This window comes from Mangifera indica, chromosome 18 (assembly GCF_011075055.1).
Source record: "Mangifera indica cultivar Alphonso chromosome 18, CATAS_Mindica_2.1, whole genome shotgun sequence".
NCBI classification, from domain to species: domain Eukaryota; kingdom Viridiplantae; phylum Streptophyta; class Magnoliopsida; order Sapindales; family Anacardiaceae; genus Mangifera; species Mangifera indica.
The window spans coordinates 13,341,613-13,364,780 of record NC_058154.1 but is presented as its reverse complement, the minus strand read 5'-3'; the positions used below and the strand labels follow the sequence as shown (position 1 = coordinate 13,364,780).

Genomic DNA, 23,168 nt, shown 5'->3' with positions numbered 1-23,168 from the left:
ACTTAAATACGGGTCGATTCTATTTTACTTATTGACTATTGTGTTTACTTTGTGTAATCAAGTCTACACATTTAAATGTGGGTCGATTCTATTTTACTTATTGGCTATTGCGTTTACTTTGTGTAATCAAGTCTACGCACTTAAATGTAGGTCGATTCTATTTAACTTATTGGCTATTAAGTTTACTTTATGCAATCAAGTCTACACACTTAAATACGGGTCGATTCTATTTTACTTATTGACTATTGTGTTTACTTTGTGTAATCAAGTCTACACACTTAAATGCGGGTCGATTCTATTTTATTTATTGATTATTGCGTTTACTTTGTGTAATTAAGTCTACACACTTAAATACGGGTCAATTCTATTTTATTCATTATCCATTGTATTTACTTTGTGTAATGAAGTCTACACACTTAAATGTAGATCAATTCTATTTTACCCATTGATCATTGCGTTTACTTTGTGTAATGAAGTCTACACACTTAAATGCAAGTCGATTTTATTTTATTCATTGGCCATTGTGTTTATTTTGTGTAATGAAGTCTACACACTTAAATGCGGGTCGATTCTATTTTATCCATTGATCGTTTTGTTTATTTTATATAACAAAATTTACATACTTAAATACAGATCGATTTTTTTTTATCTATTGATCATTTCATTTACTTTGTATAATGAAATCTACACACTTAAATACTAATCGATTATTTTACCTATTGATCATTGTGTTTACTTTGTATAATAAACTCTATACATTTATATTTTATTTTATTTATTAATTATTATATTTATTTTATATAATAAAATTTATACATTTAAATATAGGTCGATTCTATTTTATCTATTACTAGGGTTGGATTCGAGCCGAGTTGAGCTCGGCTTGCAGCCAGCTCGGGCTCGGCTCGGTCTATTTATGGCCGGCTTGAGTTCGGCTCGTTTACGGCTTGGCTCGACTCATTTTTCATATCAAAATGATATCATTTTGTGTATATATATAAATCAAAACGATGTCGTTTTGTATAAAAAATTTAAAAAAAAATCTACTGAGTCAATCCGAACTAGCTCGAGCTCGACTCATTTCAGGCTCGAATCGAGCCGAGCCGAACCCGAGCTCAAACGGACTCGGTTCGAGTCCAGCCTTATCTATTACCAATTACGTTTACTTTGTATAATAAAAAAACACCCGTTCAGTCATTTGGGTCCATCCTGCAAAAGTGACCCACTAAACCTTATATAAGATCAGTGGTGGGCTTACAAGATTAGGCATATCGTCTAAATTCTCTGCTTCCATCATAAATATTTTTGAAAATCCACTTTTGAATCTATACTTTCTAAACCTCGGATAAAATTTATCAAAATCCAGCTTATTATATTATATAACAATTTCTCTCGAGAAAGGACCCCCAAGAGAAGTGGAGCAAGTCATCCTGGTGGGCCGCCCATTGTCCATGCCATGGCTAAGGCTATGCATATTGTTTAAGAACAATATTTATGTATATAACTTTAAATATATAATTACATATATACAAATAATATATTATTATATAATTAAATTTTATTTTATTTTTAATTTAAAATTAATCAATTATATGATAATATATTATTTATATGTTTAATTATATATTAAAAAATATGTATATATAATTTTATTTTTATATAAATATCCACATTTTCTGATGGTATAAATTGTGGTGGGCTAGACATAATTACATTTTATCTGGTGCTTCCAAAATGGTGGGGTTTGGATAGCACTGGCGACTGGCCATTTCTATACACCTCAGTGTCACTAACAACATGGCTCCAATCATGGACAAAATTTCCTCCATCGCCAAGGATAGCATAGATTGTACCAGCATAACAGAGCATGCAATGATGTTTAAGATTAGATAAGCTTTGTCTAAGTTTGGTTGAGTAATAAAAGCTGACAATTCTCTTTGGAGCTCTTATTATAGACCGGGTTTTTCTCGAACATTTTCTTCTAATTTCTATATATGTAAGAGTCGTGAATATCATGATTATGAATATAAATTCTTAAATAGTAGATCTAACTTTGTTAAAAAGCGTTTTCAACTTTGTATTTATCTTACATCTTTGTTGTAGATATTAAAATTCAATAATAAATCATTAACACCACTATCTTAACTTATCTTGAACAACTGTGTAGATCAACTAAATGATAAAAAATATAATAGTAGAATATATATTTTTTAATAACTTGAAATTTTATTCAAGTCAGATTGTCCCTTTAGAACAAAACCAATTACATTGAATAAAACAAACTAATAAAACATGTTATACCAGCCAAAATGGATGCACTTATTGAGGGGTCTTGGATTAATAAGTGTCATGAAATTTTAAGAATGAGAAGTAACAACTACCTTTTGGTGAGGAAAGTGCTAATTAAAGGTGTCAAACCTATTGCAGTCAGTTGGCCCAGATCCATGGCCCTTGGGCTAGACATAAGGCATGTGGCCCAGCCCAATCTGACTTGTTACTATTTTTATAATTATTTAAAAAATTAATTAATAATTATAATATAAAATTTTATTTTTTATTTAAATTAACGAACCACCCATTACTGTAGGAGTCAGCATGACCCAATCTGATCCACTACCACCTTTAGACTGACAATTCTTCATATTCTAACCTCTTATTTCAACATCCAATAACTACCTTTCACCATTATTATTATTATTATTTTTTTTTAAACCAGTCATCCCACCTAAATTAGCCTATTTCTTTAAACCTAATCAACTATACCAAAGAGATAAAATATCAAACATGTTGATTGAAAAATTTTTATATTAATCTGATACTAACAAGTCTTGAATCTAAGTCATTTTGAGACTTTAAATAGATATTTTATACTTAACCAGTTAAACTACCCCCAAGGGGCTTCCTTTCACCATTATTAAACTTGTGTACTATATATATTTGCATATGCAAGGAAGGATAATTGACACAAATTTTAAAATTTGGATAAAGTTCAAAAAGGTAAGTATAAATGGTAGTTTACGATATGATATAAGTAAAAGACCTTTAATCCTGAGAGTAGAAAGGGTAACTTTAGGAATAAAGTCCATGGTTGATCCGTGCTTTGATGTTTCTTAAACGTCGATCTGATCAGTTTTGAAACCATTGATAAAGAGAATGGTGAAGGCAAAGTTGTAAAATCTCAATTGTGGAAGATAATTGTAGATTCATTTACAACACTTGTTATTGAAGTTTCAGAACATTTTTAAGAAAAAAATTGCTTTTTAAGGTGAAGGGTCATGAATATCTGAAATGATACAGTGACTATAATACAAAATTTTTTGTTTAATTTTTTTATATCAGTTGAATTTTTACAGACCATCTTATCATACTTGTAAAGTTCAGCAACAATTTCTAAAAGTAGGGATTTTTTATGCAAACGTGAGGAGTAATTATAGTTGAAACTGCCTAGCTCAAAGTCTTTACGTTCCTGTGGCTAGCAAGAAGGCCAACGGAATAGGCGGGCTGGGCAGGAGCTATGATAGCAAAGAATACGAGCAGTAGAAATTATAAAGTCTAAAATCATAAAAATCTCACATCAAAAGCCAAGTCGCATACCTTGCTGTTGGTACCGAAATAATGTGACTAGACTTCACTGAAACAACGATGAAGAGGTGATTGATCAATATATGATAATTAGCTACATGAACTTGCGGACAGAAGACCATTACATTTTATGGGCAATAAACCTTTTGAGCAAAGTGCGGAAAGAAGAACTCTTGAGAGTCGAAATTGTTCCCCACAATCTCATTAATATGCAAATGCATTTTCCTATTATCATGGGATCATGGACCACACTTTTGACATTCACATTGTAATATTGTCAAATTGTAACAAAAACTATTAATAACATAACGTAGATGTATACTGTGAGTAACAAAACTGATCCACTTTACAAAAAATACTTTGTTCATCAATTCACATTTTGCACTACCATTCCCAACCACCTTGCACTGAATCACATTCACGGTCTGATGATTTTCTGCATCATATCATATGTCAAGATTTTGACAAGTCAAGGATGTAAATACGCATCCCAAGTTATCTGATGTGTGTGACTTATGGACGATATGTCCAAAATCTCAAACATTGTAACAAAGCATACAAGTAGTAACATATTAGTCAGCCATTACGTCTGTCAAGAGGCTTCCTAGATAGAGCAGAACAGTCGTTCCCTCCGTCAAGTAGTAACATTTAGATACAAGTGGGGTGGGGTTCAGTACTAAGTAGATACTTTAAGATATCTGGAGACTTTTTTGGCTGTTACAATAAAAGACAAAAGTCACAGGTTTTAATGCAGAAGAAAAATAATCAATTTGAAATCAAGGGTAATTAGTTATGATATTATTTAATATTATTTTATTATTAATTTAAAATTATTTATGTATATAATGATATATAAATGATTAAATACTAATAATATGTATTAATTTATATATTAATGATAATATATAAATTATATAATTAAATGATTTTATCACTAAATTATATAATGATGCGTGATTGAAGTAACGACTACCTAAAAAAAAAGTAAAATAGCTTGAAGACAGGAAGAAACTATAGCAAGACAAGTGCTTGACATCGAAAATCTCTGTCCAAGAAGAGGAGGAGAGAGATGGGAAGCTTTGTTGCAGATAAAATCCCTGATGCCAAGTTGCTTCATGAGTCTGAGAAGAAGGAACAAACTGAAACTGACATAAATGTAGAAGGTAATTGTCCGTCACTCTTCTTCCTCAAAACTTGTGTAAACCATATTGTTTTATTGACATGAAACAAACTAGGCCCCAACTTTCATTCTCTCAGAAACTTAAATTTTTGATAGTATCTCTTGCATGATTGATGAATGCTGCATATATATAAGAAATGCTTTTTGCAGACTTTGGCCTATGTTTTAGTAAGCTGGAAGTTTGTTGATGCAGGAGATGAGAAAGATGAGAGATATAATGATAACCCTATTGAGGAAGTGAGGCTTACAGTTCAAGTCACTGATGATCCTTTGTTGCCAGATTTAACCTTTCAAACACGGTTTCTGGGGATGATATAGTGTTCCTTGCTTGCCTTTGTGAACCAATTCTTTCAATATCGCCATAATATGCTGTATGTTGGCTCAGTTTCCGCTCAAATTCTTGTGATGGCTGCAACACTTCCTTCAAAGCCGATTTGAGTCCCATTCACACCATGGTCGTTTTCATTGAATCGAGGGCCTTTCAATATGAAAGAGCATGTGTTGATCACCATTTTTGCTGGCTGTGGATCCAGTGGTGTTTATGCACTGGAAATAATTACAATTGTCAAGGCTTTTTATGAAAGACCTATGAGTGCACTAGCAGCTCTGTTGGTAGTACTAAAACTCAGGCAAGTCTGAATGAATAAATTTTCTTGGAATAATTTCAACCACCATTGAATTTTCTGCAATTGCTATAAAAATAAGAACTGTAAAACAGAATCATATCAAGAGTTTTCTTTTTCATGGAATTCAGCTGCTAGGATATGGGTGGGCTGGTTTATTCAGAAAATAGCTCGTTGACTCCCCTTACATGTGGTGGCCGAGCAACCTGGTTCAGGTCTCTTTGTTCGGGTACTCATCTCTCTCCCACATTGAACAAACTCATACGACAAATGATGAAGTTCAAAGTTCAAACCAGAGCTACTTTCTGAAATTGAGAAACTGATAACATGAGAACTGCAGGGCATTACATGAAGTGGAAAAGAGAACTAAGGGAGGATTAAGTAGACTACAATTCTTCCTGCTCATTTTCGTATCAAGCTTTGTGTACTATACTCTGCCGGCCTATCTTTTCCCTACTCTGTCTGCTCTCTCCTTTCTCTGTTTGATAGGGAAGAATTCAGTTACAGCACAAAAGATTGGTTCAGGTCTTCAAGGCCTTGCATTGGCTCCTTTGGTCTTGACTGTTCCACTGTTGCTTACATGGGAAGTCCCCTAGCCTCACCCTTCTTTGCTATTGCAAATATCTTAGTTGGGTTTGTTTTGTTTCTCTTATGTTCTTGTTCCAGTTGCTTATTGGAATAATCTTTATGAAGCCCAGCGATTTCCCATAGTTTCTCCATATGCCTACGACTCTGCTGGCCAAATTTGCAATGTTACCCGTGTCCTCAATGAAAAGGAATTTGATCTCCATCAATCAAGCTACCAAAATTATAGCAAAGTCTACCTCGGAATCGTATTCACTTCTCTCTATGGATTGAGCTTCGCAACACTAATGGCTAGCTTATCACATGTTGCACTATTCGAAGGAAAGTAAGCATCTTCAATAACATCTTGATGTCTCATTCTATTGTTTTTCTTTCTGCAGAAAGAATATTATCTTTGTATGTCGCAATGACAGTTTTACATTTCTGATTAAAACAAACAATGAGCAGAAAAATTTGGGAAATGTGGAAACAAACAACTTCTGCAGTTAAAGATCAGTTTGGTGATGTACACACAAGACTGATGAAGAAAAACTACAAAGCAGTACCTCAATGGTGGTTCCACATTGTATTAGTAGTAACATTTGCTCTTTCAATCTACGCTTGTGAAGGCTTCAATAGACAGCTTCAACTTCCATGGTGAGGAATTGTACTAGCTTGTGGCATGGCATTCTTTTTCACATTACCTATAAGAGTGATTCAAGCCACAACTAACATGGTACTTCCTTGCCCAATTACATATTATTTGCATATATGGTATCATGACTAAAAGTCAGAAAGACTCTTTCTTAATGGTATGTGTTAATTTATGGCAACCGGGGCTAAATGTGATTACTGAGTTGATTATCGTGTACATGTATCTGGGTAAGTCTCTTGCCAATGTGGCTTTCAAGACTTACAGCTACGTGAGTATGATACAAGCTCTCAGTTTTCTTAGCGATTTCAAACTAGGTCACTATATGAAAATCCCTCGCAAATCCATATTCATTGTTCAGGTAATTCAACTATGCAGAGCTTATGTCAATTGTTGTCTTTGTATATGAATGATTCATTCTAATTTTTATCAGTATGCACCTTTAATTAGTGGAAACCATAGTTGCTTCAACTGTCTGCTACAGCAAAGCATGGTGGCTTCTCTCATCTGTTGATCACATATGCAAAAAAAATTTACTACCAAAGGGGAGTCCATGGACATGTCCAAACGATGTTGTCTTCTACAATGCTTCAATCATCTGGGGAGTTGTTGAATCGCTCAGAATGTTCACGAGCCATGGTATCTACCCACAGATGAACTGGCTCTTCTTGATTGGTGTACTTCCCCAGTTCCAGTATGGCTGCTTTCACACTGTTAGAGCTCGTGTTTATGTAAAGAAGAGAGGCAAGAAAAACGCTAATGCAATTGAGTAAGGTGAGAAGATGATAACCAATGATGTCAACACAGGTGGAGCTGAGAAATTGATATTTGGTACCGATAATGTTAATACAGGTGGACATGTTGAGAAATCAATAGATAACAGCTTTATAGAAACAACACATGTCGCAGAGCATCAGCAAGAAATTAGGAGTATGCAGAAAAAAGAGGGAACCATCGATGTGTTGTATGCTGAGTTGGCATATCATGATTGGAAGGGCAACAGTAAGGGAAGAATGGGAGAAAAAGGGAGCCTGGAGAGCAGAGAGGGGGAAAAAAATCATTTTGAAGAAGGAAAGGTTTGAGGAGAGAACCAGCCTCTTGAAAGCTGGAAGTTGCATCTGGGTTTTGTGTCATGGATTTAATCCATCTTTTGTTATTGTTTTGGTTTGTTTCTGTATCAGGAACATTTCCTTAAGAGGTTTCAGTTAGTATTTATATTCCAAGTTACATGTTCTTTTGTTATGAATATTGGAGGAACAATATTTAATTGCAAGTTGTCTATTTCTGCTTCTATAACAAAATTTATATAAAGAGTTTGCTGTTTCATTGTCATTGCAATGTACATTAGTAGACTGCCAACAACACAAAAATTCTTGCGAACTTCATCTGTGATTTGCCAACGCTTTCGATTTTCAACAGTCGAGGCTATGTAACTTGGTTGAACCAGCTCTTGAATCCTCCAGGTACCTATCACACACAAATTCCCTGAAAAGAAATGGATCAAGTATATCCACATGCCCATTGTCTTGGCCAGACCAGGGGGCATGCCATCAGCCAAAGCTGTGCATTATTGGAGTTGGGCAGCTGTTGGAATTTTCTTCAACTATCATATCTTCAAGAGGTACAATGGGATGGTGGGCTCGACATAACTACATTTTATCAGCTCCTCTGGATGCAGGACTTGCATTCATGGGTGTACTGCTTTATTTCGCCCTTCAATCCCATGATGTTGCTGGTCCAGAATGGTGGGGTCTTGATAATGGCGACTATTGTCAATTGGCAAGCTGCCCTACAGCAACAGGGATTGCTGTCAACGGATGCCCTGTGTTCTGAGGTAAACAAGAAATTGCCCACCAACAAAGTTACAGCAGAAGCTGTGTGTGCATGATGTTTGAAAATAACTGCAGCCCGGGCTTTTACACATGATATACTGAATGAAGAAGACAAAGCTGTAAAATTTCAATAGCAAAAGATATTAGTAGATTCACATACAACAAACATGTGGCGCATTAAGATGTGATAAATTGTATTGAAGTACAAAACATTTCAAAATGCTGCAAGAAAAAGTTTACTTTTAAGCTGAAAGGTCATGACCAAGATGTTTAGAAGCTTCTTTAGCCAGATCAATATTCTTTTGCACTCTGCAGCAACCAAGGAGAGCTCCCCATATGATCCCATTCAGCTCTTAAGGCACATTATGACCCAGTCAAGGGGCAGCCTTGGTTTTTCCCAATTCAATCGCCCGTCCACCGCAATATCAACATTATTGATATAATTTAAGATTAAAACAAAACATTCTTAAATAAAAATTAGAACAATATATAATCAAACAATTTGTAGACGTGCATGCATGCCTTAAAATTGTTTGAGTTCCAAAATATACAAAATTTTCATAGAGTTTAACTAGATTGATCTGATAGTTAAAACACAATCTGATATGATTTGTCCGATTCAACTGCAAATTGATCTGATCCAACAGCTAATACTAAATTAAAACTTGACCCCAGACCAAACTAGCCATTGGATCCTAGTTGAACCGGTTGAACTTATCAATCCAATTCAAGTTTCAAAGCAGAGGGAGAAAAAAGTTTGCAGAATGTCAAACGTTACTGCTACATGTATCATTGCATTAGTGTTGCAAAATATATGAACATATATAAACAACTCTTATCATCCATAAAGTTATTCTACAGACCTGGAGTGTTCTGCTCACTGGTTTTGCTGGAATGAAGGTTCTGCCATCACTGGGATGTCTCTGGACAAGGATTTCTGGAATTTGTAGCTGCTGGAAATTAGATACTGTAGTAGAATGAATTAAAGTTGCTGTGAAATGGAATATGTTGTAAATCACTCAAGGACAATAAATGAAAATACTGATTGTATTGATATGGTTTTTCAGAAATACAAGATAGTTTAACGTGAATATTGTCTCTCTCAAACTAGAACATAAACTCAGCAAATACTAAATGATATATAAACTCTCTCTAGCATTCGAGGGGCTGGTACTCTCCCTCACTATTTTTCCTTCAATTTTCTTCTCTGCCTCCCTCCACCTCCAGGTCTCCTTCTTCAATTTCCTTCTCATAACTGCCTCTCCAATTCTGTGGTGACACCTCAGCTAAGGCTATCTCTGTGGTCCCATGCTCTTGCTGCATAGTTGTTGCTGCCCCATCTTTGGATGATTGTTTGTCTGCTGCTATTCCTCTGCTGCTTGAGTGACATTTGTAGCTGCTAAGTTTCTGCCACCTGTATTCTCAGCTTCCTTCGCAGCCTCCATTTCTCTTCTTCCTCGTGTACACCTTGCCCTAACAAATTATGAGCTCACAACTCTTTCAGCCTAAACAATAAGCGACCTTGTATCATATAAAAAATAAGTGAACCTGAATCATATCATATGTATGTTTATCTAAATTAAAAAAAATGGTAGAATGTCTGTAATAAATGGATACAGTAAAATATTCTTATCATATTTTTTGAATAAATTATATATACAAATATAATTTTCTAATATATCTATTCAAACTAGTGTGACAACATGTAAGGAAGTGTGATAAAACTTGTTTACTTTTTTTTTTTACTTCAAAATCGTTCAATCACATATTCTCATATCAATTTGTATAGATAAATTAGTAAGAAATATTTGTAAATCTTTTTATCAAACGCCTAACGACACAAAAGGGAAATCTTGAAATTAGACAACCAAAGAGAGAATAGACATCTAGAAACAGATTGGGTTTTCAATCCCACTTGTGAAACAATAAACACCAGCGACCTTAATAATTTTAACCAAAGTTTGGATGTTAGTTTAAGAGAATATTTTCACCGCAAAATCTTCTTCTCAGAAAAACAGTAAACTCCATGATCCCACAAAATATTGTTATCCTTGTCATGTCCCCGGCAACCGGCATAAGTAAATGCATCATGGGTTGACATCGACCATAAACAGTCTGGAAAAATGGCGAAAAATACTGGACATCTACAACCATTCCATACTTTAATAGTTCTGGGTTCAGCCAGTCCCCGTAATAGTAAAACAGTGACAGATTATATATTCTGACTAAGAGACTTGATCACGATGGCATAGCCACAAAGATGAATGAGAGAAAATAAGTAGAGATTTGGAAAAGAATGTGATGGATACCTGAGTAGCCTTTCACTGCCACAGCACTCCAGACGATGTCACTCCTCCAGACTCAATCACACAACTGAAGCAACTGCAGAACTTTGTAATTTCCAGCCAAGACAGAACATGCAAATGTAAATAGAGCAGAAAAATATGTATTGTATTGATGAAATTATAAACTTGTTTACAGCAGTCTTCTACCAATACAATGACTATTTCCCAGCTATTACAAAGGATTAACTCAAAATTACAGAACAATTACAGACTCCAGCAAAGCACATCCAAATAACATTGAACTGATTTCCAAAAGAATTCACAAAACAACTCCAAAAACCATAGCCAAGGGCTCCCTTGTTCAGCTTCCGAGAGGCTGACTCTCTCCCGCTCACTCTACTCAAATTTTTCCCTCCTTTTCTCTTCCGCTCCAGGTTTCTTTTTATCTCTCCATTTCCCTGTATTCCTAATCCAGCATTGCTACTTGATCTTGGGATATCTTAGTGGTCCCACATTCTGATTGCGTATCCTGATTTGGAGGCTTCTGCTGTGCTGCATGTTCCCCTGCAGATTGAGTATGTTTTAGTACAAGTTGACTTGCTAGTTGACTGCTACTTGTTATCCTCCTAGCATTGCCACTTGTGTTTCTTCTTTTCTTCATATAAACATAATCCCTAACATTACCCCTCCCATGGAGAGACACCTTGTCCTCAAGGTGTGATTGGGGAAAAAGATATTGAAAGTTGTTGCATGATTCCCAAGTCCACTTGCAATCCGACAACCCTTTCCACTTATTAAGCAATTCAAGATCTCTATGGGAAGAATACTTGTATTCTGATACACCTTCAAGCTGTTCCTTTAGCAAGTCTTCCTTCAAGCCTTTCATATCGCCACATTTTATCAGATCACGAACAAGGCTGCGAATATCACAGTGCACAGAAAGGTTTACAACAGCCCATCGTTCTATCTTTGTTGGCTCCACTAATTTCTTATTATCGAAATTCCACCGCCCATTTCGACGAAAGAAATCCTCACCATTTCCTACTTTGAACCTTGGGGCGGACAGAACACGGCCTTCCACTTTAGCAAAATTAGTACTCATTGAAATGCCACATGAATGTAGCATTGGTTCAGCATCACACTTGCCATTTCGTAGAACATTAGATAATGTATTCATCCTTTCTTGCGGCTTCTGCCTTGATTTTTCCACAAGCGAAGCTCTCTGTAGCGTGTTAAGAGCTTTTGTGTAACGTTGTAAGGAAACCAAAGAACAAAGCTTAAGAGGGATATACGTAGGGCGCTTTGGCTTCCCAACATTGATGCAAGGAATATCTGCCGAATATCGTAAATCCATATTGCGATGATTGACAAAGTAGTCATAAACAGTTATTTCCTGGGACTGAACTTCACCATCCTCATCCCTCACATTTTTCTGCTTGAGTGAAAACATCTGCTCTCTGCAGGGTTTCTCACTCAATCTAGTTACCTTGTACTCTTGGTTGGATGGACCCACCTTGATAATTTGCTTAGCTGACATCACAGGAAGACCGATTTCTGAAAGTTTTTTTGTTCCCCAGCTTTCAAACCATTGAAGACCAGCACATTCTGCTAACATGTGAACAACTGAAGATTGGGTGATTATGTTATTAACCTTCCCGTCATCCAAATCAACCAGAGGAATGCTCTTCATTTTGTACTTTGAAAGCAACAAAAGCATAGTCAAGAAGGAGTTGGAGCTTTGCAATGCAAGGAATGGGGCCCACCGGAATGACCCTGAGACATCCCCAACCTTTGTGTTCTTATATAAGTCAGAAGTAGTCAAAGCTTCAAAAAAGTTTCCAGAAGTCATTGCAGCAGATTCAGGACCTAAATTCTCAAGTTCAACAGCCTTGCCTCTGCCATTCACTGCAACAGAAAAAGCTGTGGGGGAATTTGGACTCTTAGGAGAAGGAGGTTCTGTCTGATGCAAAATCTACACGACAATTCCAGCAAACTCAACAATTCCAATGTATCTATCCATCCAACTTGCATCCTCTGATGCATTAACATCTACAACAGGTGCACTAAGAATTTTGTTCTGGGCCATTATTTCAACAGCTTCAGCTAGACTTGTGTCTGATTTTATCTCAATCAATTGAGAGGAAGGTGCAAGAGGAAAAGCAGAGACAGGGATGCCCTCAAAACAAGCATTAAGCTTCTTAGTAGGACTCAACTGTGGCTCCAGCACGTCCCACAGATCCTCCACCTTCACCCCTAGCTCCGCCTCCGGACTCCTCAGACTATCCTGCTGCCGTGGACTACTCTCTTGTCTCCTCAAACGCAAACTCGCCATCGCCACTATTCTCAATCTCTCTCTCTCTCCCTTTCTCCTCCTGTTCTTCTTCTTACTAACGTAAAATTTCTTTGAGGTGCTCATAACAAAAATCCACCACAACTCTTTAGCTATGACAGCCGAATCGACCAACTTCCGCCATTTACGAAAACTCTTGCAAACTTTCTGAAGCTTCATAGCCATCACCTCACTTGACCGAGAAGAGGGGTTCAGCGTCGCATCAAACATTCCACTCACAAACTCGTCAAAAAACTCAAAACTCAGAGGAGAATAGAGGTCGACCATGGAAATGCTGAGGTAAGAGAAGGGAGACTTCGATTGGCGATCAAAGTTTGACAATGCTTGCGTAACCACAACCTCCATTGATAAAGCAAAATGACTCCATGTATGAAAGAAAGAGATGGCTTTGTCCTTGTCTGAGGCATCAGAAGAGTTACCGACAAAGCTCGACCGTTGATTGACCTCTGCCTGAAAAGTGAAGGTCTCAACAACGTCCGCCATTTTTGATTTGGTACCAAGGATAAACTTTTGGTGGCAAATTAGATAATTGTAAAGGTTTGGGCCTGGGTCATATATTTTGGTTGGGTTAGGGGATGGGTTAATGAAAAATTGGGTTGGGTGTTGAGTCAATACTTGGTTTATGCTGGCTGGGTCAGATTTTTGGGGGATGATTTTTGGATCGGGTCGGGTCTTTAGATTGGGTAGCAAATGGGTAGGGTTATTTCCTTCCATTTTTTTCCTTGTCTCCTTCCACCATCCGTTTTCCTGCAACTCCTCACCTCTTTTTTTAATAAACTGCGCCGCCTCCACTTCTACGTATTTCTCACCGGATTTTGTTGATTCTTCAACAGATTTTCCTATTTGGGCACCAGACATAATCGATCTACTCTTTTTATCGTCAGAATTTTCAATCTTTATTTCTGCTTCCCTTTTTTTGGTTTCTCTATCAAACACAATTAGAATACCTTCATCATCTGGATCATCCTCTTCCACCACCAGAACAGCCCATGACTTGCGTTTACAGTCATGGTTCAGCTCCTCTTTGCCATCACAACGAGGGCAAACTCTGTTAGCCCTCAGTTCTCGAATTTCCCACTGGGTTAGTCGCCGGACAATCCACCAACGCCCACCGTCTTTGATAAAGTCGATTTTTTCCATCCTCAGAATCGTCGCTCTGATACCAATTGATGGATACCTGAGTAGCCTTTCACTGCCACAGCACTCCAGACGATGTCACTCCTCCAGACTCAATCACACAACTGAAGCAACTGCAGAACTTTGTAATTTCCAGCCAAGACAGAACATGCAAATGTAAATAGAGCAGAAAAATATGTATTGTATTGATGAAATTATAAACTTGTTTACAGCAGTCTTCTACCAATACAATGACTATTTCCCAGCTATTACAAAGGATTAACTCAAAATTACAGAACAATTACAGACTCCAGCAAAGCACATCCAAATAACATTGAACTGATTTCCAAAAGAATTCACAAAACAACTCCAAAAACCATAGCCAAGGGCTCCCTTGTTCAGCTTCCGAGAGGCTGACTCTCTCCCGCTCACTCTACTCAAATTTTTCCCTCCTTTTCTCTTCCGCTCCAGGTTTCTTTTTATCTCTCCATTTCCCTGTATTCCTAATCCAGCATTGCTACTTGATCTTGGGATATCTTAGTGGTCCCACATTCTGATTGCGTATCCTGATTTGGAGGCTTCTGCTGTGCTGCATGTTCCCCTGCAGATTGAGTATGTTTTAGTACAAGTTGACTTGCTAGTTGACTGCTACTTGTTATCCTCCTAGCATTGCCACTTGTGTTTCTTCTTTTCTTCATATAAACATAATCCCTAACAGAATGCTTTCTTGCTAATGTCATCAACATGATCATCAAAATCCACAACACCCTGCCATTTCTCAGTGGTAATATAATCTAATAGAAGTGCATTCACTGTTGGCTCCTTAGTTACCAATCGGCTGCCACCATCCGATTCAACAAGCTCCCAATTCTTGGATGCATCCCTTACATAAAGCTAGTCCATGAAGAGAAATACAGTAAATTTATATGAAGTGAAATACTAAGAATATTGAAGAGGAGAAATGATAATATAACTCAACAGAACTTTGATACCAACATAACAGCTAACATAATGTATGCATCAAACAGGCAACAGATTAGAAGACTCTATAAGAATACTATCATACATTCTAATTATGACATAAACATAAGGACACACAAACTTTAGGAAAGTCTAAAATTAAGTAGAACCATTGATAAAGCAACATGCAAGAATGAAAAACCATTCTTCTCATATAAATAATTAACAACTAGGCTTTCTGTTCATTTGAAATGGTATGTAATTAGAGGGGCAGAGAACTTGAAAAGACATGAAATTAGTGCAACTAGAGCAGAAAAACTAGGGCATTTTTTTTATGATTAGATGAGACATAAAGATGAAGTACACTTAAGCACTATACAAGAAAATGATAAAATTGCTTTAAAGAAATATATAAGTTCAGATAGCAACCTACTGACTACAGGATTCAAATTTTGGAACTAGAATCTCAAGAAAATCGAATCCACAAAATCTAAGGAAGATGTCATGGTGAATGTAGAAACCGCATAACAGATGGAACAAATCTGGAAGACAAAAAATTATCTAATACAAGGGACAATTGCACATTAACAAAACAAAAAGTCCTTCAACATTTTGATACATGTCGGAAGTCCATATTTTTCCTTAACAATTTTAATGTAAGACCATCAATTTGACCCCAAATCGAGGAATACCATTTTCCAGCAAAAGCAGCACTAAAAATTTTAAAGCCACTATAAAAGAATTTGAATGGTATAAACAGATAAAATGTTCATCACATAAATAGCTTATTCAGAACAATTTGCCAAATCTGAAATACAGAATAATCAGCCACAAGAAAGGTTTAATATCAGCAGTTTACATGTTTTCCATGATTTGAAATTAGAGACTCTCATTGATAATACTACACATACAAATAAATTATATAAACTTATTCATATAAACTGATTTAGTAATATTTGATTAAGACACCTTCAATGGAGATATTATATTCTGAACTGGGATCATTGTCTTAAAATTAAGACTGCTCTCCACCACTAATCTCTGGTCAAGGTCTTTGTCCTGTTTTGTATATGGCAGAGGCACATTTTCTGGAAATACTTGTCTTCCCGTGCAGGTGGCAATGACTTTTCCTACCAGTTACGGGCCCAAGAATGGACGTGATTGAACATTGGAAGAAAGATGTTTTGTCACAAATAAAAACTTGCATTACGTATTATAAAGTTCAACGCAGACTTTCAGCTGCATGCGGTCCAGAGTGAAGGTGTCTTGTGCATTTTTATTCAGTCCATCTTTATAGTTGAATGAGTTTGATAGAAATGGATATCAATGTTGAAGGTAACAACTGAGTTTATCATATACTCCTGCTTCTGCGTTACTGTTATTCCTATTATCCCAAGAATTTAGATGCAATACAAGTGGGGTGGGGTACAGTAGATACTTCTAAGATATTCGGGGATATTTTAGCTGTCATCATAAAAGACAAAAATCACAGGTTTTAATGCATAAGAAAAAAAAAGTTCATTAGAAAAGCAAATCATTGTTAGAGATAAATGACTGAGTCATGTAATTAATTAGTCTTAAAATAATATCTAATCATACGGTGACATATCATCATTAACTTACCAAAATAGGCCAAATGACTATTTCCCACCCAAGTTTTGATGAAATGACAAATTCCCACAAGTTAAGTTTCAAAAAATCAAATTTGCACTCATCATCCACTTCTTTTAATGAATTTGCATATTTTTCCTAGAAATTATTGTTATGTTTTTATTGAAATTACAAAATTACCATTAACATTTATTATAAATGTCAAATTACTAATATATCATTTTCTGTTTAAAAATTTATTTATTAGATTCATAAAAAAAAAAAAAAATCAAAACTCTAACTAATTCTAAATTTTTGCGTTTTGATATTTTTTATGGTGTAACTATCCTTTGTGAACCTATCGAGTGGTACACTGAAATTTTAAATATACCGATGAATTTTTTTTCAAATTCTAAAAACCCTTTGAAATTTCTTTAATACCTTAATATTTTTAGAAATTATAATTTGCCCCCAAACTTTTCAAAGGGAAAATTGAAAAAAAAAATAAAATAAAAAGAATAATAGAAAAAATGAAAACAGAAAGAACAAAAATTGAAAAGAAGAAAAATCTATCCAAAATGACTTTTTTACTCTTTCACTTAAGGGAAATTAATGACGAGTGGAAATTTAACAAGAAACTATAGCAAGACAGGTGCTTGGCATCCATAAACGGTAACCTTGCAGGCATTTATAAATCTAATAAGCGTTACCATCTCTGGCCAAGAAGAGAAGCAGAGAGATGGGAAGCTTTGTTGAAGATGAAATCTCTGATGCCAAGTCACTTCATGAGTCAGAGAAGAAGGAACAAACTCCAACAAACATAAATGTAGAAGGTAATTTTCTTTGTCACTCTTCTTCGTCTAAACTGGTGTAAATCATGTTGTTTTTATTGACATGAAACAAGCTAGGTCCCAACTTTCATGCTCTCAGAAACTTAAATTTTGAAACTATCTCTTGCATGATGGATGAATGCTGCATATATATGTAAGAAATGCTTTTTGCAGACTTTGGCCTATGTTTTAGTAAGCTGGAAGTTTGTTGACGCAGGAGATGAGAAATTAAATGATAACCCTATTGAGGAAGTGAGGCTTACAGTTCAAGTCACTGATGATCCTTTGCTGCCAGATTTAACCTTTCGAACATGGTTTCTGGGGATGATATCGTGTTCCTTGCTTGCCTTTGTGAACCAATTCTTTCAATATCGCCAGAATATGCTGTATGTTGTTTCAGTTTCAGCTCAAATTCTTGTGCTCCCAGCAGGAAAGTTAATGGCTGCAACACTTCCTTCAAAGCCGATTCGAGTCCCATTCACACCATGGTCGTTTTCATTGAATCGAGGGCCTTTCAATATGAAAGAACATGTGTTGATCACCATTTTTGCTGGTTGTGGATCCAGTGGTGTTTATGCACTATACATAATTACAATGGTCAAGGCTTTTTATGAAAGACCTATGAATGCAGTAGCAGCTATGTTGTTAGTACTAACAACTCAGGCAAGTTTGAATGAATAATTTTTCTTGGACCACCTTTCTGCAATTGCTATAAAAAATAAGAACTGTAAAAACAGAACCTTATTAAGAGTTTTCCTTTTCATGGAACTCAGCTGCTAGGATATGGGTGGGCTGGTTTATTCAGAAAATACCTTGTTGACTCCCCTTACATGGGGTGGCCAAGCAACTTGGTTCAGGTCTCTTTGTTCAGGTACTCATCTCTCTCCCATATTGAACAAGAGCTACTTTCTGAAATTGAGAAACTGATAAAATGCAAACTGCAGGGCATTACATGAAGTGGAAAAGAGAACTAAAGGAGGATTAAGTAGACTACAATTCTTCCTTCTTGTTTTTGTATCAAGCTTCGTGTACTATACAGTGCCGGGCTATCTTTTCCCTACTCTGCTCTCTCCTTTCTCTGTTTGATATGGAAGAATTCAGTTACAGCACAAAAGATTGGTTCAGGCCTTCAAGGCCTTGGCATTGGTTCCTTTGGCCTTGACTGATCCACTTTTGCTTACATGGGAAGTCCCCTAGCCTCACCCTTCTTTGCTATTGCAAATATATTAGTTGGGTTTGCTTTGTTTCTCTATGTTCTTATTCCAATTGCTTATTGGAATAATCTTTATGAAGCCCAGCGATTTCCCATAGTTTCTCCATATGCCTATGACTCTGCTGGCCAAATTTACAATGTTACCCGTGTCCTCAATGAAAAGGAATTTGATCTCGATCATGCCAGCTATGAAAATTATAGCAAAGTCTACCTCAGTATTGTGTTTGCCTTCCTCTACGGATTGAGCTTCGCGACACTAATGGCTAGCATATCACATGTTGCACTCTTCGAAGGAAAGTAAGCATCTTCAATAACATCTTGATGTCTCATTCTATTATCTTTCTTTCTGCAGAAAGAATTTTCTCGTTGTATGTTGCAATGACAGTTTTACATTTCTGATTAAAACAAACAATGAGCAGAAAAATTTGGGAAATGTGGAAACAAACAACTTCTGCAGTTAAAGATCAGTTTGGTGATGTGCACACAAGACTGATGAAGGAAAACTACAAAGCAGTACCTCAATGGTGGTTCCACATTGTATTAGTAGTAACATTTGCTCTTTCAATCTATGCTTGTGAAGGCTTCGATAGACAGCTTCAACTTCCATGGTGGGGAATTGTATTAGCTTGTGGCATGGCATTCTTTTTCACATTACCTGTAGGAGTGATTCAAGCCACAACAAACATGGTACTTCCTTGCCCAATTACATATTATTTGCACATATGATAACATGACAAAAGGTCTGAATGGCCCTTTCTAAATGGTATGTCTTTATCTATAGCAACCAGGGCTAAATGTGATTATAGAGTTGATTATTGGGTACATGTATCCGGGTAAGCCCCTTGCCAATATGGCTTTCAAGACTTACGGCTACGTGAGTATGATACAAGCCCTCAGTTTTCTTAGTGATTTCAAACTAGGTCACTATATGAAAATCCCTCCTAGATCCATGTTCATTGTTCAGGTAATTCAACTACTCAGAGCTTATGCTAATTGCTATCTATTTATAGTAATAATTCATATTAATTTTGATCAATATGTACCTTCAGTTAGTGGGAACCATAGTTGCTTCAACTGTCTGCTATGGCATAGCATGGTGGCTTCTCTCATCTGTTGATCACATATGCAACAAAAGCTTACTACCGAAAGGGAGTCCATGGACATGTCCTAACGATGTTGTTTTCTACAATGCTTCAATCATCTGGGGAGTTGTTGGACCACTAAAAATGTTCACAAGCCATGGTATCTACCCACAAATGAACTGGTTCTTCTTGATCGATGTACTTGCCCCAGTACCAATATGGCTACTTTCGCGCAAATTCCCTGAAAAGAAATGGATCAAGTATATCCACATGCCCCTTATCTTGGCGGGACCAGGGAGCATGCCATCAGCAAAAGCTGTGCATTATTGGAGTTGGGCAGCTGTTGGAATTTTCTTCAACTATTATATCTTCAAGAGGTACAAGGGATGGTGGGCTCGACATAACTACATTTTATCAGCTGCTCTGGAGGCAGGACTAGCGTTCATGGGTGTACTGCTTTATTTTGCCCTTCAATCCCATGATGTTGCCGGTCCAGAATGGTGGGGTCTTGATAATGGCGACCATTGTCAATTGGCAAGCTGCCCTACAGCACCAGGGATTGCAGTCAATGGATGCCCTGTGTTCTGAGGTAAACAAGAAATTGCCCATCAACAAAGTTATGGCAGAAGCTGTGTGTGCATTATGTTTGAAAATAACTGCAGTCTGGCCTTTACACATGATATAAGTAGATTCACATACAACAAACGTGTGGTAGAGTAAGATGTGATAATTGTATTGAAGTTTCAATACATTTCAAAATGCTGCAAAGAAAGAAGTTTGCTTTTAAGCTGAAGGGTCATGATATATCAGAATATGATTCGGTGATATAAATGTACCAGTCAAATTACAAAAATTGTCAATCAAATTACCAGTAATCTCCACAAGAACAGGAACCATCTTTGAAACAATGGATTTGGTTTCGATTAGACACAACTACCTCACAATTTACAATTTCTGATATCAGTTTAAATGCAGCATGGCAGTCCTCGCAATCATGAAGATTCTTCCTGATCTCCAGCAATAAACTCATGAATTGCTCCATCAACTGAGATTGAACTGCAGCCAGGCATCTTCTTCATTCCTTGACTTCTCATCAGCTTCCTGACTCTTGCCACATCTTCCCAACACTCCACTTCTGCATAAATGTTTGATAATGCCACATAGTATCCATCACTAAGTGGATCTAACTGACCAAGATGTCTTGTAGCTTCTTGAGCCTGATCAATATTCTTGTGCCTTGTGCACTCTGCAGCCACCAAGGAGAGCTCCCCATATGATTTGATTCGAAAAGAATGCTTACTTGCTAATGTCATCAAGATCATCATCAAAATCTACAATAGCCTGCCATTTCTCAGTGGTAATATAATCTAATAGAAGCGTATTCGCTATTGACTCCTTAGTTACCAATCGGCCACCACTATCTGATTCAACAAGCTTCCAATTCTTTGATGCATCCCTTATATAGAGCTAGTCCATGAAGAGAAATATAATAACCAATATGAAGACTCTATCAGAATATTATCACATATTCTAGTTATGTCATTAACTTAAGGAAACACAAACTTTTGGAATGACTAAAATAAAGTAGAATATTAATAAATCAATATGCGAGAATGAAAAACAATTAGCTTTCTTCTCATAAAATAATTAACAACTAGGCTTTCTGTTCATTTTAAAAGGCATGTAATTAGAGGGGTAGAGAACTTGTAAAGACATAAAATTAGTGTAACTAAAGGCGAAGAAAAACCAGAGCATCTTTTATGATTAGAAGAGACATAAAGGTGAAGTACACTTAAGCACTATACACAAAAATGATAAATTTGCTTTAAAGAAATATATAAGTTCAGTTAGCAACCTATTGATTACAGGATTCAAATTTTGGAAACTAAAATCACATGACAATCAAATCCACAAAATCTAAGTAAGATGTCATGGTGAACAAAGAAACCACATAAAAAAAGCAACAAATCTCGAAGACAAACAATTATGTAATACAAGGGACAATTGCACATTAGCAAAAAATCCTTCAATTTGACCCCAAATCCAGGAATACTGGTTTCCAGCACAACCAGCACTAGAATTTCAACGCCACTACAAAAGTATTTGAATGGTATAACCAGATAAAATGTTTAATGCAATAATAGCTTATTCAGAACAATTTGCCAAATCTGAAATACAGAATAATCAGCCACAAGAAAGGCTTAATATCAGCAATTCGATCACTGACACCTTCATAACCTAAAATCTAATGAAAACTGTTACACAATAGTTCTGGAAAAAAAAAAAAAAGAAAGCGGATAATACTAACCTGCATAACAGGTCTTTCGTCAATCTTCTTGGGCAATACTTCAAGCTTTTTGTTATCCAACTATATCAGTATAATATAAGAGATTAAAAACCGGAAAAACAATTTCAAGGAATAAATGCAAGCCATGCAACATCAATTTGCCCAACACTTACCAAAAGTATAACAGCTTGGGGAAAGTAGCGACAGATGTGATCACCAATATTCTTAGCGACACCACTAAGCTCAGCATCATCATACCTCTCATTATCATGAAAACACCCCACAATGCCAAGACCTTGAGCACTGTAATGCTCTTCTACCTGATCAAACCAAAGTAACCAACACACCCCAGAGTTAATTAATTTTGAATTTCAACACAAAACGAAACCCATCCGAATCACCCTAACAAAAACACTAGAGACAACCAGAAAACAATAACCAATCAAGTACAGAACTCAAAACCATTTCCATGAAAACATAATGCCCAACAAAAACAAATGCAGTTCGACCGCTTAAAACACTCTCTCAGAAACATAATTTTTCATAGAAACAAGCCAAACCCAGATCACAAAAAAGCAAAACAATTCCGAAAGTTCTGAGCTAAATCTCAAAAACACAACCCAGATCAGTAATCTTCAAATACTTAATTCACATGCATAAAAACTTAACTTTTGTTTTCAAATTACTGAAAAAAAAACACAGATAATTATGAAAAGCGTATATAAGTAAACGTACCAAGATAAGCGAGATCTCGAGAATGGGGAGTAGACCAAGGTGGGAGTGAAAGAGAGGGACGGAATCAGTGATCTCCACAACGTCGTCGTCTCGAGGCGAGACTCGTCCCACTAAGACACCGTTGACCGCCGCCGTCTTGTGCTTCTGAGCGTGTAACACGAGCTTAATGTACGCGTCTTGAGAAATCTCATATCTCAACTCGCCATGCCCGACTCACTGAATTGAGTGTGCGTCTCAATTCTGTGGTTACCAGAACGAATCAACGATAGACGCGCCTGAACTTCAAC

The 23,168-nt window shown here is 36.4% G+C and overlaps 3 protein-coding genes, 2 long non-coding RNA genes and 1 pseudogene across 7 annotated transcripts in view; 2 read left to right on the top strand and 4 right to left on the bottom strand.

The window, feature by feature from the left end:
- Positions 1–4,572: 4,572 nt before the first annotated feature.
- On the top strand, positions 4,573–7,924 carry LOC123202488 (oligopeptide transporter 1-like). 2 transcript variants are annotated; one of them, XM_044618452.1, is made up of 2 exons: positions 4,573–6,962; positions 7,048–7,924. In XM_044618452.1, exons 1-2 carry the CDS (start codon positions 6,729–6,731, stop codon positions 7,372–7,374), a joined length of 561 nt encoding a protein of 186 aa, XP_044474387.1. In that variant the 5' UTR covers positions 4,573–6,728; the 3' UTR covers positions 7,375–7,924. The 2 variants fall into 2 exon arrangements, 1 of the variants encoding a protein (XP_044474387.1); XR_006498968.1 differs by having other exon boundaries at positions 7,052–7,924.
- A 2,022-nt stretch (positions 7,925–9,946) lies between these two features.
- LOC123201783 (ER membrane protein complex subunit 8/9 homolog) overlaps positions 9,947–23,168 on the bottom strand; it is a 13,425-nt gene continuing 203 nt past the window's right edge. The window contains exons 2-6 of the mRNA XM_044617336.1: positions 22,882–23,093; positions 22,320–22,466; positions 22,168–22,227; positions 14,906–15,078; positions 9,947–10,731 (exon numbers count right to left, since the gene is read on the bottom strand). Of these exons, the coding sequence (XP_044473271.1) occupies positions 10,659–10,731; positions 14,906–15,078; positions 22,168–22,227; positions 22,320–22,466; positions 22,882–23,093 (665 nt within the window). The 3' untranslated portion in view covers positions 9,947–10,658. The remainder of the gene's footprint in view (positions 10,732–14,905; positions 15,079–22,167; positions 22,228–22,319; positions 22,467–22,881; positions 23,094–23,168) is intronic.
- Positions 10,864–13,551, bottom strand: LOC123202490. The gene has a single exon (XM_044618454.1). It carries the CDS (start codon positions 13,549–13,551, stop codon positions 12,691–12,693), a length of 861 nt encoding a protein of 286 aa, XP_044474389.1. The 3' UTR covers positions 10,864–12,690.
- Positions 17,267–18,515, bottom strand: LOC123202492. 2 transcript variants are annotated; one of them, XR_006498970.1, is made up of 2 exons: positions 18,377–18,515; positions 17,267–18,143 (listed from the first exon to the last, which is right to left on the bottom strand). It is a non-coding gene; the product is annotated as an uncharacterized LOC123202492 (long non-coding RNA). The 2 variants fall into 2 exon arrangements; XR_006498971.1 differs by having other exon boundaries at positions 17,267–18,075.
- Positions 17,431–20,646, top strand: LOC123202484 (annotated as a pseudogene).
- Positions 18,829–19,431, bottom strand: LOC123202494. Its single transcript, XR_006498974.1, has 3 exons — positions 19,295–19,431; positions 18,989–19,172; positions 18,829–18,896 (listed from the first exon to the last, which is right to left on the bottom strand). It is a non-coding gene; the product is annotated as an uncharacterized LOC123202494 (long non-coding RNA).